Source organism: Melospiza melodia, chromosome 3, assembly GCF_035770615.1.
Source record: "Melospiza melodia melodia isolate bMelMel2 chromosome 3, bMelMel2.pri, whole genome shotgun sequence".
Classification (NCBI taxonomy): domain Eukaryota; kingdom Metazoa; phylum Chordata; class Aves; order Passeriformes; family Passerellidae; genus Melospiza; species Melospiza melodia.
Window position 1 is genome coordinate 139,785,413 of NC_086196.1, and position 13,231 is coordinate 139,798,643.

The 13,231-nt window shown below is 45.7% G+C and overlaps 1 protein-coding gene across 1 annotated transcript in view; it reads right to left on the reverse strand.

Annotated features, from left to right (window-relative positions):
- Positions 1-13,231, reverse strand: part of RAB10 (RAB10, member RAS oncogene family) — a 45,233-nt gene that overhangs the window by 6,361 nt on the left and 25,641 nt on the right. Inside the window, exons 2-3 of the mRNA XM_063153265.1 lie at positions 9,639-9,699; positions 348-486 (exon numbers count right to left, since the gene is read on the reverse strand). Coding sequence (XP_063009335.1) covers positions 348-486; positions 9,639-9,699 — 200 coding nt within the window. The remainder of the gene's footprint in view (positions 1-347; positions 487-9,638; positions 9,700-13,231) is intronic.

The following is a 13,231-nucleotide window of genomic DNA, read 5'->3' on the forward strand; positions in this document are numbered from 1 at the left end:
GGCTCAGGTTTGGGGATGCCTGGCTCACATTTGGGGTGTCTGGCCCAGTTTGGGGTGTCTGGCTCAGGTTTGGCTCACATCTGGCTCAGGTTTGGGATGTCTGGCTCACGTTTGGGGATGCCTGGCCCCGGTTTGGGGATGCCTGGCTCACATCTGGGGTGTCTGGCTCACGTTTGGGGATGCCTGGCCCCGGTTTGGGGATGCCTGGCTCACATCTGGGGTGCCTGGCTCAGGTTTAGGGATGTCTGGCTCACGTTTGGGATGTCTGGCCCCGGTTTGGGGATGCCTGGCTCACATCTGGGGTGTCTGGCTCAGGTTCAGGGCGTCGGGCCCAGCGTGGCACTCACCTCGTCGATGTTCCTGAGCCACTTGCTGATGTTCTCGAAGCTCTTGGCGTTGGTGATGTCGTACACCAGCATGATGCCCATGGCCCCCCGGTAGTAGGAGGTGGTGATGGTGTGGAAGCGCTCCTGCCCCGCCGTGTCCCTGCGGAGACACCACAGCTCGGCACCGACATGGACAAGCCACGTCTTTTATGGAAAATAATTCTAGTTTTTCATAGTTTTATTTTTTCATTGTAATTTTTAATGTTTTTATTTTAAAAATTTAATTCTTAAAATTTTTATTTACATGGTTTTCATAAATTAAACAATTTATACACTTCTAATAATTTTTAAATTGTTATTTACATTGTTTTAATATAATTTAAAATATTTTAATTTGCATAGCTTCAATTTTTAAAAATTTTATTTACATAGTTCTAATACAATAAAATATTTAAATAATTTTATTATATTTAAAAATTTTTATTTACATCGTTTTAATAATATTTTTAATTTTTTTTATTTATCTAGTTTTACTATAGATTTTAAAATTTTTATTTACACAGTTGTAATAAAAAATAAAATTTTTATTTACACAGTTTTATACATAGCTTTAAGATAATTTTAAATAATTTTTAAGATTTTTATTTACATGGTTTAATAATTTTTTAAAAATTTTATTTACATTTTTCAATATAATTTTTAAAATTATTATTTACAGTTCTAATATAATTTTAAAAAATTTACATTCTTTTAATATAATTTTAAAAACATTTACATAGTTTAAAGATAATGTTTAAAAATATTTTTTAAATTTTTATTTACATGCTTGAAATAAATATTTATAATTTTTATTTACATACTTTTAATATAAGTTTTTATTTACATAGTTGTAATATGATTTTAAAAAAATTATTTATGTAGTTGTAATAAAATTTTTTACAACTTACATAGTTTTAATATAATTTTTAAAATGTTCATTTACATAGTTGTATTATAATTTTAAACATTTTTATTTACATAGGTTTAAGGTAATTTTTAAAAATAATTCTAAATTTTTATTAACATAGTTCTAATAAATTTTTAAAAAATTTATTTCATAGTTTTAATAGAATTTGAAAAAAATTATTTACACAGTTGTAATATAATTTTAAACTTTTTATTTACATAGCTTTAATATAATCATTTAAATTTTATTTAGTTTTCATAAATTTTAAATTTTTTTCTTTACGTGGTTTTAATAAATTTCAAAAAAATTATTTATAGTTTTAATTTCTAAAATTGTTATTTACATAGTTTTGAGAAATTTTTTAAAAATTTATATCCATGATTTAAATATTAAAATATTTGTTTTAATATAATTTTTAAAATTTTAATTTACATAGTTTTAATAAATGTCAAAATTTTTTACATAGTTGAAATACATTTTTAAAATTTGTATTTAGTTTTAATATAATTTAAAATTATTTACATAGCTTTAGTAAATGTTAAATATTTTTATTTACATAGTTTTAATATAATTAAAAATTATTTACATAGTTGTAATATAATTTTAATTTTTTTTCTTTATTTTAATTTTTATTTATTTTATTTTTATTTTAATAGTTTATATTTATAGGAATACTAGAAGGTACTGTGTTTGAATTTAATATGTTAGTAATTTATTGAAACTTATTTATTTTATTTATTAATTTTTTTTTAGGTAGTTTACATTTTTAGTTCTTTGGGAAGTAAGTGTTTTATATGTGGAGAATTTTCTTTTTTGTGGGTGTGAGTTGTTTTTTTATAAGAATAGATTGCTATGTAAATTGATTTTTATTTTTATCATTTTTATTTTAACAGGAACTTTTAAGGTTAGTTGTTAGTTTAGCTGAAATAGTAAGGCTTGATTTTATAAGGTGTTTTTTAAAATAATATTTTACTTATAATAACAACACACATGTCACAGATAGAGCAAGGTGAATCCACAGACAACAACCCAACATTTTTAGAGACTCACACTTAACCCTGGGAGGAATTTTGTTCTCAGATCAGTCTGATAAAACTTTAAAACGTTTTTTTTTTTTGTTTAACTTGATGCTGCAAATGTAAATTCTGCCATTTGTGATCAAACTCTGTGCTGTTAAATGTTGGTGTGTGAGCAATATGCTGAAAACTGATCAGAAACATCAGTGACAGCCTGGAATTCCTGTTTTTTCCTGGGGTCCTTGCATAAGATGTGGAAGGTGGGAATGAGCTGAATATTGAGAATAAACTGGGATGAGATGTGCTTAAAGAAACCTGCATGGCAGGAAGGTGGGAATGAGCTGAATATTGAGAAAAAAATGAGAATTAATGTGAGAGATTATACTGCACGTTCTGCAGTGTGTTTCAGAGGCCACAAATCCCAGAGACTGGAGCTTTACAGACATTGTTTCAGTAACATTGTTCATTTACACACAGTTTGCAGTGACACTGTTCATGTGACAAGGACACGGAGGACATGGAGCTGCTCCAGGGCTGGAGCCAGGCTGGGAGAGCTGGGGGTGCTCACCTGGAGAGGAGAAGGATCCAGGGAGAGCTCAGAGCCCCTGGCAGGGCCTGAAGGGGCTCCAGGAGAGCTGCAGAGGGACTGGGGACAAGGATGGAGGGACAGGAGCCAGGGAATGGCTCCCACTGCCAGAGGGCAGGGCTGGATGGGATATTGGGAATGAGGAATTGTTGCTCCCTGGCACAGGTGCCCAGAGCAGCTGCAGCTGCCCCTGGATCCCTGGCAGTGCCCAAGGCCAGGCTGGACAGGGCTTGGAGCCACCTGGGACAGTGGAAGGTGTCCCTGTGCACTGGATGAACTTTAAGGTCCCATCCCAAACCATTCTATGATTCAGTGATTCCACGACAAGGTAGACCCCAAGGTGTCCCCAGATTGAAACTGGACTAAAGCAAGGTTCCACACTCCACAACCCCTCCAGGAAGGCCCAGTGTCTCCCTGCCCCACAGCTCCTGCCTCACAGCCCAGCACACTCAGGCACTGATGCCTCTCTGCTCCTGGTGACACCAGGACAAGGACAAGGAACACAGCAGGGGACAGGCAGGTCCCAAACCCCTCTGCCAGGGATGCCCTGCCAGGCCTGGATCTCTGCCTGTGGCCTCAGGAGGTCCCTGACTCCACTCCCAGCTCCACAAACCACCCAGGGATCCCACACTGTGCCTGAAATGTGTGCAGTGCTTCTGGAACCTTCCCCAGCCTGCCCTGACTGGCCCAAGGGCTCAGGTACAGCCCCAGCTCCCACTGCCCCTGGACATGGGGATGTCCAAGGCCCAGGAACACCCAGGACACTCAGCTGGAGCCTCACCAGCCCCACACTGGGACATTTCCAGGTTTGCTCGCCCCACTCCTGGCCCCAGGAGGAGCTCTGACATCCCACCCTGAACTCCAGGACTTGGCATTTGGCTGCACTGGATTTCACAGGACTTCTTCCAGTGACTTTTCTCCAGCTGGAATTATTATTAGTTTAAATCCACTCCTTGACTGGATTTACACTTTACAGCTTCACCTTTTCTGGCTTATCTTCCATAAAAGACCCAGAGTCTCTCTCCTTGTCCCAGCTGTTAACTCTTCCCTGGCAGGGTGGGCAGGCCCTGGCACAGGGTGGCTGCCCTGGATCCCTGGCAGTGCCCAAGGCCAGGCTGGACATTGGGAACACCCTGGGACAGTGGGAGGTGTCCCTGCCTTGCCAGGGATGAGATTTAAGGTCCCTTCCCACCCAAACCATTCTGGGATTCCATGAAGTAATTTGGAGGAATTTAATTATTTAATTGATGGCTTTCCTAGCATATCCCAAAGAGAGGGATCCTTCCCTTCACCCAGGACAAACTCCTGCAAATTATCTCCACTCACACTCTCATTGTTTTCTCTCTTCCCACATTCTGTACCCACTTGCCACCACCTTCTGCCCCACAGGCTCCTACCAAGCTGGAGAAGCCTGACCAACCCCACCAACCCCAGATTTTTGGGATTTGTGATTCTCCCTCCTGTCACAGGAACAATTCTGAGTGCTTTTACACCAGCTTGGAGTAGGCAGCACGGAGCTGCTACTCACTGCTTGTCACATCCTACAGCTGACTCCCTGGTTAACTCCTCCACTGCTTTTTCTGGCAGCTGGAGCTCAGCTAATGGAAGAGAAGAAAGCTGGGGAGGGAAGAAGTGAAGAACCTGGAGTGTTTGCATTTTTATTTTTTTTTTTTAAATAAATGCTATAGCTGCCCTTTCCCCTGGTTAATGGATTCTCCATTCATTATTCAGAGATAACTCCTAATGGCTGGAGATTAGAGCTGGCTGAGGCAAAAGGAAATGAGTTATGGTTGTGTGGGTGCCCACGAGGGCTGGACCCACCCTGGGCAAACGGCAGCAGACACTGCAGGGGATGTTTGCTGCCCTGGCTCCCCAGCCCTTTGTTCAAACCTCGCTGTGGGCACAGACTGGCTCACTCTCCCAGCTCCCATGGATGTGGGCAAGGATTATTGAAAGAGCCAAGGGGAATGAGACAGAGCTGGAAAGGGAGGGAGCTTGGGTGCTCAGCTTTGTGAAGACAAAGGAGGCTGTCCTGTGGGACTGGGGAAAGGAGATGCTCAAGGAAAGTGAAAAATCTATTTGGATTATTCTCATGCCAACATTAAAATATGCATAAGCTGTATCATATTAGAGGTTTAACCTGGAGAGAAAGGAATTTCTGGGACAGCTTTCCAGCTGACCTGGCAGAGACTAAAGAAACCTTAAAATGCATTATGATTTATTGATGAAAGATTTACATGGCTGCAGCAAGATGAGATTAGATCTGATGATTTGTGAGCATCCTGCCAGTCCACGTGGCTCAAAATGAAGCTCTTCAGCATATTAAAGCAAGTAATTCCTACCAAAATAATCCCAAGAATTTTATTAGTGTCTCAATGTTGCTACATTTGCAGCTCAGCATTGCACTGGAGGGACTGTGGAACACCAGGCTGAGGATTTCCCTTCCTAAAGGGAAAAGTGTCCCTGGCTCAGCACTCCTGGCTGGATAAAGCTGGGCATGGAGGCACACCCAGCTGGGCAGGGGCACCAGGGGCCTCAGGGCTGGCTCAGTGCTGCCCAACACCTTCATGGATGGGCTGGGAGGGCGTTCAGGGCACTCTCAGCCAGGCCCTGGAAGGGAGGATGTGCTGGAGGGCAGGAATCTGGGCAGGCTGGATCCATGGAAAGGGTGCTCAGGCCTTGGAAGGGGGGTTTGGAGTGCCCATCCCTGCAGGTGTCACCTGGATGTGGCACTGAGTGCCCTGCGCTGGGCACAAGGTGGGCATTGGGCACAGTTGGACTCCATGGCCATGGAGGGATTTTCCCACCTCACTGATCCTGGGGATCTGTGCTCTGTCAGACTTCATGACTGGCAAATTTCAGCTTTTCTGAATAATATTCAGCCAGGAAAAAATTCACAGAATCACAAAATCACCAGGCTGGAAGAGACCTTCAAGATCATCAAGTCCAATCCATCCCAAACACCTCAATTAAACCCTGGCACCCCAGTTAAACACACCCAGGATGGTGACTCCACCACCTCCCCAGTCCCTGAAAATTCCCAAATTCCCCAAATTCTCAGATTTCCCAGAATGACCAGGTGGGAAAAGATCTTCAAGATCATCGAGTCCAATCCACCCAAACACCTCAACCAAACCCTGGCCCCCAGTGCCACATCCAGGCTTTGTTAAACAAACACACCCAGGGATGGGCGCTCCACCACATCCCAGTAACTCCAGAACTTTATCACCCTTTCTGCAAAGAACTTTTTCCTGATATCCAGCCTAAATTCCCCTTTGGCTGTGTGCTCTGGTTGTGTCAGTGCTGCCTGGAGAAAGAGCCCAGCCCCAGCTGAGCACAGCCACCTTTCAGGGGGTGTAGGGGGTGATAAAGTCACCCCTGAATCTCCTTTTCTCCGGGCTGAACACCTCCAGCTTCCATAATGAGAAATCCAAAACAAGAGAACTCTCCAATTGTTTTATAGGACTGCCATGATAGAGAAACAAGTTCCACCTCGAGTCTCAGAAGCCCCCAGCAAACAGAATTAACTCCTAGCCATTCTAGGGCTAATTGCAGAAATTAATGAGGCTGATGGCACTGGGGAAGGGAGGTGTGTGCAGCTCTGGTCACCAGCACACTCCCTAAACAGCAGAACCTGCACATCCCAGGGAATTCCCACACCTGGGAGGACTCAGGATGATTTATTCCTGACACCAGCTCACTGCTGAATCAACCAAGATCCTGAGGACACTTCTCTGGCCATGTAAGAGTGCTGCCAGCAGTGATGCACTGAGAGAAAAATGTTATTTTAGAGTCCTCCACACAGCTAGGAGCTGCACACTAAAGACATAAAGCTGTTCCTAAAATTTGGAATCAGTCAGAAGACTGTAGGAAAACAGGCTGACACACAAATGCCATTAAACACAGGAGAGTTGGAAGAGCAGCTAAGTGGGAAAAAAAAAAGAAAAAATTCAATTTTTAGCTGCCAGTTCCATTCCTTTGAGCCTGTGCTTTGCCTGGATGACAAAGCCAGCTCTGCTTTTGGTGCCTCCTGACAAGCACCTGGGCAGCCCAGAGGTTTTCCAGCTTCCATTTCCCAGTGGTTAAGGAATTCTGGAACCAAGGATCCTCTCTGTGGATTTGAGAGTCCAAACCTGACCAGGCTCTTGTGAAATCCCCTGTGAACCTGTTTGTGGACACCTGCAGCTACCCCTACATCCCATGGGGAGTTTCCCAGCAAAACTTCATTTCCTGCTGTTTTCCACGTGCCACTTTCCAGCCTCAGGGCAGAACTGATGTTCTGGTGCTGGAAAAAGGCAGCAAGTTCTACCAGACCCTCCCTACCTGCTCAGGATATCCATGATTTTCTGACACCATGAAGAACCCTCATTTTTCCATTTGTTCTCCCTAAAAAAGTCCCTTTTTCTCCCCAGCAGTGCTGGTCAAACCTGTGCTCTGTGGGACTGCCACCCTCCCTTCCTGCCCAGGAAAATCCCATTTCATTTCTCAATGGCCCCATTATGATCATGAGTTCTGGGAACTCCAAAGCCTTTTGGTTTCCATTTCAAAGCCACTCTGAGTTCCTGAATTTGTGATATCACACTAAACACAAGGTTTAGCTCCACTGCCCTGTCCCTTTGAAGTCCTTCAGCAAAGCCAGCACCATCTTCTCCTGGATCCATCACTCTGCTCCTTCATTCTTTCTCTTGACAATGTTAATATTCTTCTAGCCATTCAGCACTGCAAACCCCTCCAGCTCCCAGCCTTTGGAAGTGTTTCCACTCCTAAATGTGAATGAATTCCTTTCTCCCAGCTGGAAAATGACCCAGCCAAGGAGATCCTCAGCTCCTGGACTGCTTCCACCCAGAACCTGACATGCAGTGGGAGAACCTGGATATCCTGGTGGGTCTGCCCTGGATAAGCTCATTTCTTTGGAAGGGCATCCAGGGCTGTGTCCCACCCTGCTCCTCACAGCACATTTCCATCTGGAGCAGCAGCAGAACTCTGATCCAGCCTGCTCCTTACAGAGCTGCACCCCAGCTTCAACAGCTCCTGAGTATTGAGTTACTGCTCACCCCAGGCAGGTTTTAATTCAGCCTGACCTTTGTGTTCTTGCTTTAGTCCTAAATATAATTTCAGAGGTCAGTGAGGCTGTCAGAGGGGCCTTTTCCACAGCCAGGAGCTGTTCTGCTGTGTGGTGTCACACCTGAAGGACAGGGCCGTCCAGAGGGACTCCAGAGGTGGCCCCATGGGAATCTCCTGCAGATCCAGAGCAGCCTTTACACAGGAAATGTTCCCCTAAATCCATCCCCTGCTCACTCAGCTGCTGCCTTGCATGTTCTGGGAATGTTGCACAGCTCCTGCAAATGTGCAGTGAGTTCAAAGGCAGGAGCAGTGGGGGAATAGAGATGCACTGCACAAAACACCTCCAAAGACACTGAGCCACTGCTGGGCAAACTCCTGCCACAGGAAAAGTTGGAAACACAACACTGAGATTTCATTTAATTTTTTTTTTCTGCAGGAGTTTCATTTTCTGCTTCCCAAGTTTCATTTCAAATGTGCAATCTGAACCCAGCAGAAACAAGCAGCAGGTTCAGGCCACAACTTCCCAATTTTGTGACATTTAAAAGTTGCCACTGTGTAAATCTCAGCTCACCCAACTCCACTTCCCTAAGGCACTAAACCCCACAATCTGTAACAGTTTCATTACATCTTACTCTTTATACATAAATATCCTAATTTTTCTATATTTTCTGTTTTTACATTTAATGATGATTTTCTTATTCAGTTTAATCATAGGGTTATGGAATGGTTTGGGTTGGAAAGGACCTTAAAGCTCATCCTGTCCTATGCAATGTCCAACCCCAATGTCCAGCCTGGCCTTGGGCACTGCCAGGGATCTGGGCACCCTGTGCCAGGGCCTGCCCACCCTGCCAGGGCACAATTCCTAATTCCCAAAATCCCATCCAAACCCACTTTCTGCCAGTTCTAACACTTCCTCAGGGTGCTGAGGACAGGAGGGCTCCAGAAGCCTGGTTAGGAAGGAAATCACTCATGATTATCCTGGGATGATTATTCTGGGATGACTGGAAGGATCAGTGTCCCCCAAAACTGGAACTCACCCCTCTGCATGTACAGACACCCAGGTTATGCAGCCATGGGGCTGCTGTGGGTGGGACAAAAGGGACAAATCCCAGCTCAGAGCCCTGGGAGGATGCAGAGTGAGCAGGGAGCCCAGCCAGCCCCATGGGCCAGGAAAAGCCATTGGTTCTCCTGACCCGACCTGCTGCAAAGCCTCAGCTTCAAAGCACAGCAGCTCAAAGGAAGGAGCTGAGCCTTTGCCTCTTGTCAGACATCCCCACAGAGCAGCTGTGCTGCTGCCAGCTGAGAGCCTCTCCACAGCTGAGCGTGGAAAATTCCAGCCCTAGTGCAGCCCTGGGTTGCATTTTCTTGCTGACACAAAGCAAGGCTGAGAGTCAATTTATAGTCACAGACTGGAGGCAAGTCCTAATTTAAAAATTCCAGTTTCAAACCACTTCCCACTAAATCACGGCCTGTGAGGATGCTCTCCCCCCCTAAAACAGGAGGTTTGCCAGCTGCCTGTCCCAGGGAGCAGCCAGGCCAGTGGTTACAAGCACTGCTACTGCTGCACACACACACATGGAGTGGAGCTGGCCCTGTGGAATCACAGAGCACAGCTGCAAACCTGCAGCCCTGACGGGAATCCAGAAGAGCAAACTCTGCCCAGGAACACCTGCTGCTGAGGGCAGCTCTGTGTTACTCACCAGATCTGGAGCTTGATCTTCTTTCCTTGTAGTTCAACAGTTTTAATCTTGAAGTCTATCCCTAAAATAAACAAACACATAAATAAGTAATTAGTGTTTAGTTATTTTTTAAAAAAAATCAATTCTACATGAGCTCTGAATAGCTGGGACAGAACAGCAAATTTTTTTTCTTCTTCTACTGACTGCCAGGTAAACCAGGGATTTGCAGGGACACAGAAATGGGAAGGGAGCTGGGACAGAGCACAGGCAGGGCCTCAGGGTCTGCTCTGGAACACCCTGAGCAGGAAGGAGCCACAGGGATCACCCATTGCTGGGATCCAAAACGCAGGGAACTCTGAGAGCCAAAGCTCAGAATTAATCACAGGATTTGATCTGAGACCTTGGGAAAGGCTTCCAAACTTAAGTGCTGAAAGCAAGAGTGTGGACTTATAATTTAAAGCAGAGACACACAGTTTCTCAGACAGTTTAGATGTTTAGAGTTTAAGATATAAAATAATAAAGTAGTTACAAAGGTAAACAAGTTTAGAATGCAGTACTGGAAGTTTGTGTATCATAATTTAATTAGCAAAAAAAGCTGACCACGCAGCACAAGTCCATAAGACAAAATATTTAAGGATTGGGTCAAAAACAGAAGTATCCTTATTAGCAGTGTTTTATTAGTCCATAGCTCCTTAAAAAGTCTTGTAACTAAGGGTCTTGAGAACTTCTGAACCCTGCTGTAACAATGGAAGCCAAACTCACCCTTCCTGTCTATGTAAAAAATTGAAACAATAAATAACATCATCTAAAAACTTGACAAGTCCTGTCTCTAACTTATTCAAATCTCCTTAAAAATCCCCATCCAGTCCAACTCCTGCCCAGGACACCCCAACAATCCCCCTGTACCTTAGAGTGTTGTCCTGGAGCTCTGGCATGACAAACCCAGCTCTGCATCCCTGAGCTTCCCCAGGGATACAGAACAGTTCAAGCCACTCAAAGCTTTAACCAGCAAGAAAAGGAGAATGGTCAGAGCTCAGTCTGATTGTCCAGACCCATCCCTGCCTCAGCCTTGGGCGTGGGACAGACAAAGCCAGGCTTGGCAGAGGTGCCACCAATGCTCTGAGAGCTCAGCCAAGCACAGATTATTGAAAAAGGTTTTTACTTTCAATACCAATACAGAAAGTTTCAAATGCCACATGCACAGAGCTGTTAAATCCCTCCAGGGATGGGCACCCCAAACCTCCCTGGGCAGCCCCTGCCAAGGCCTGAGCACCCTTTCCATGCAGAAATTCCTCCTGATGTCCACCCTGAGCCTGCCCTGGCCCAGCCTGAGGCCATTTCCCCTTGTCCTGTCCCTGTTCCCTGGCTGTCCCCTCCTGTCAGGGACTTGTGCAGAGCCACAAGGGCCCCTCTGAGCCTCCTTTTCTCCAGGCTGAGCCCCTTCCCAGCTCCCTCAGCCCCTCCTGGGGCTCCATTCCCTTCCCAGCTCCCTCAGCCTCTCCTGGGGCTCCATTCCCTCCCCAGCTCCCTCAGCCTCTCCTGGGGCTCCATTCCCTTCCCAGCTCCCTCAGCCCCTCCTGGGGCTCCATTCCCTTCCCAGCTCCCTCAGCCTCTCCTGGGGCTCCATTCCCTTCCCAGCTCCCTCAGCCTCTCCTGGGGCTCCATTCCCTCCCCAGCTCCCTCAGCCCCTCCTGGGGCTCCATTCCCTTCCCAGCTCCCTCAGCCCCTCCTGGGGCTCCATTCCCTTCCCAGCTCCCTCAGCCCCTCCTGGGGCTCCATTCCCTTCCCAGCTCCCTCAGCCTCTCCTGGGGCTCCATTCCCTTCCCAGCTCCAGCCCCTCCTGGTCTCTCCACCCAGAGCTGCCCCAGGTCCAACCTTCCCTTCCCAAATCTGCCCACAAGAATTACAGCAGAGCTACACCAGAGCAGCAGGACACTCCAAACCATCCCCTCACACTGCTCTGACACTAATTAGATGCCACCACCATCCTGGCTTTCAAATCCAATCAGAGAACACCACTGATCATCCCTCATGCTTTCCAAAAACCTGCTTATATTTAGACTTTTTAAAAGGCAGCAGCTGCAGGCCCAAACTTCCCTCCCAAATCTACAAGGTCACTTTATACCAAGCAAGATTAAACAGAATTTATGAAATGCAGCATTACATAAGAAGTTTGCATGGAAGCTCTGCCTTAAACTCCTTTCAGCCAACACCCAGCACACAGAATTTGTTGGGTTGAGAGCTGGACAATGCCCAGCCCTGAAGGACATCCCTGGAGGGGACCCAGCAAGGCCTGGATGTGGCACTTGGTGCTCTGGGCATTGGGCACAGCTGGGATTTGATGATCCTGGAGGGTTTTTCTGACCTGAAGAATTCTGGGATTTATTCTGGCTGTGCATTAACCCCAGGATGGCAGCCTGGGAATCCCACCCACCTCAGGTCAGGGCTCCTTTGTTCCCCAGCACTGCTGCATCCCTCACATCAGCTTACACTGGTGAATCAATGTAGGAACTGTCACACAAACGTGACTGGAAATACAAACCTGCTCAAGGATTGATTGCCAAGATACAAAACTGCCCCACATCCACCCAGCCCTGTATTTCTGTCAGCATTTCAGGGAGGTGTTTGCTGCCATGTCGTGTCCCCAGCAACACAACCAAACAAATGAACACCAAACGTGTCAATGAAATATTTTATATGGTGACAGTCACCTCTGGGCTGTGCCCAGATGCAGCAGAGTGTTTGAGAGCCACTTTTAATGTGTTAAGATAAAGTAAACTATTAACCCAGCCAAGGAAATTAACTCCTCTCTTCACTGTGAGGGATTTAGCCAACTCCAGTATTTAGGGATAAAATAAATCTCTAATCCCATGTTACAGTCAGCTCCCATTCCAATATAATACCAGTTCAGCCCTCAGAGCAGCAAGGTTGTTATAAATAGCAATGAATTTCCCTGGAAACACTTCCAGAGGAGTTCCAGCAGACCCCTGCACGGCTGCAGTGCCTGGCCAGCCAGGCTGTTGACAATAAACAGCAGAAACACAAAGGCTTCCCAGAAAACACATATGGGGAGGTTTCCAGGAAAATTCACTTCAGGAAAGAGCTGGAGAGGGCAACGGGCAGAGAAAACCTGAACAGACATCTCGTCATCACAGGGGGATAATGAAAGAGCTCATGAATTAAAGATGAGCATGAAATTACTCCCTCATTAAGTGTGGGTAAGATATTTATCACCTTCAGCAGGACAAGCTGGAATTCACAGGAAAACCTGGAAGAACACGGGCCAGGCTTAGGAAAACCTTATCAACTGCAGATGTTCCAACTAAGATATGGAAATGTTTGCTACCCTTCAGCACAGTTTACAACAGGCAGATCCTCACAGGTCACTTCTGCATTTCCTGCCCATTTCCAGTCCTCACCTGTTGCTTAGAGCAGCCTGGGGGTGCTGGTGGGTGAGAGCTGGACATGAGAACCCCAAATCTCCCAAGGCCTGGGCTGATCCTTCAGTGTGGGCAGCAGAAAAGGGAGGGATTCTGTCCATGTGCCCAGGGATTCCACCTGCCCTGGGCATTCCAACAGCACAAGGACCTGGAGCTGCTGGAGAGAGCCCAGAG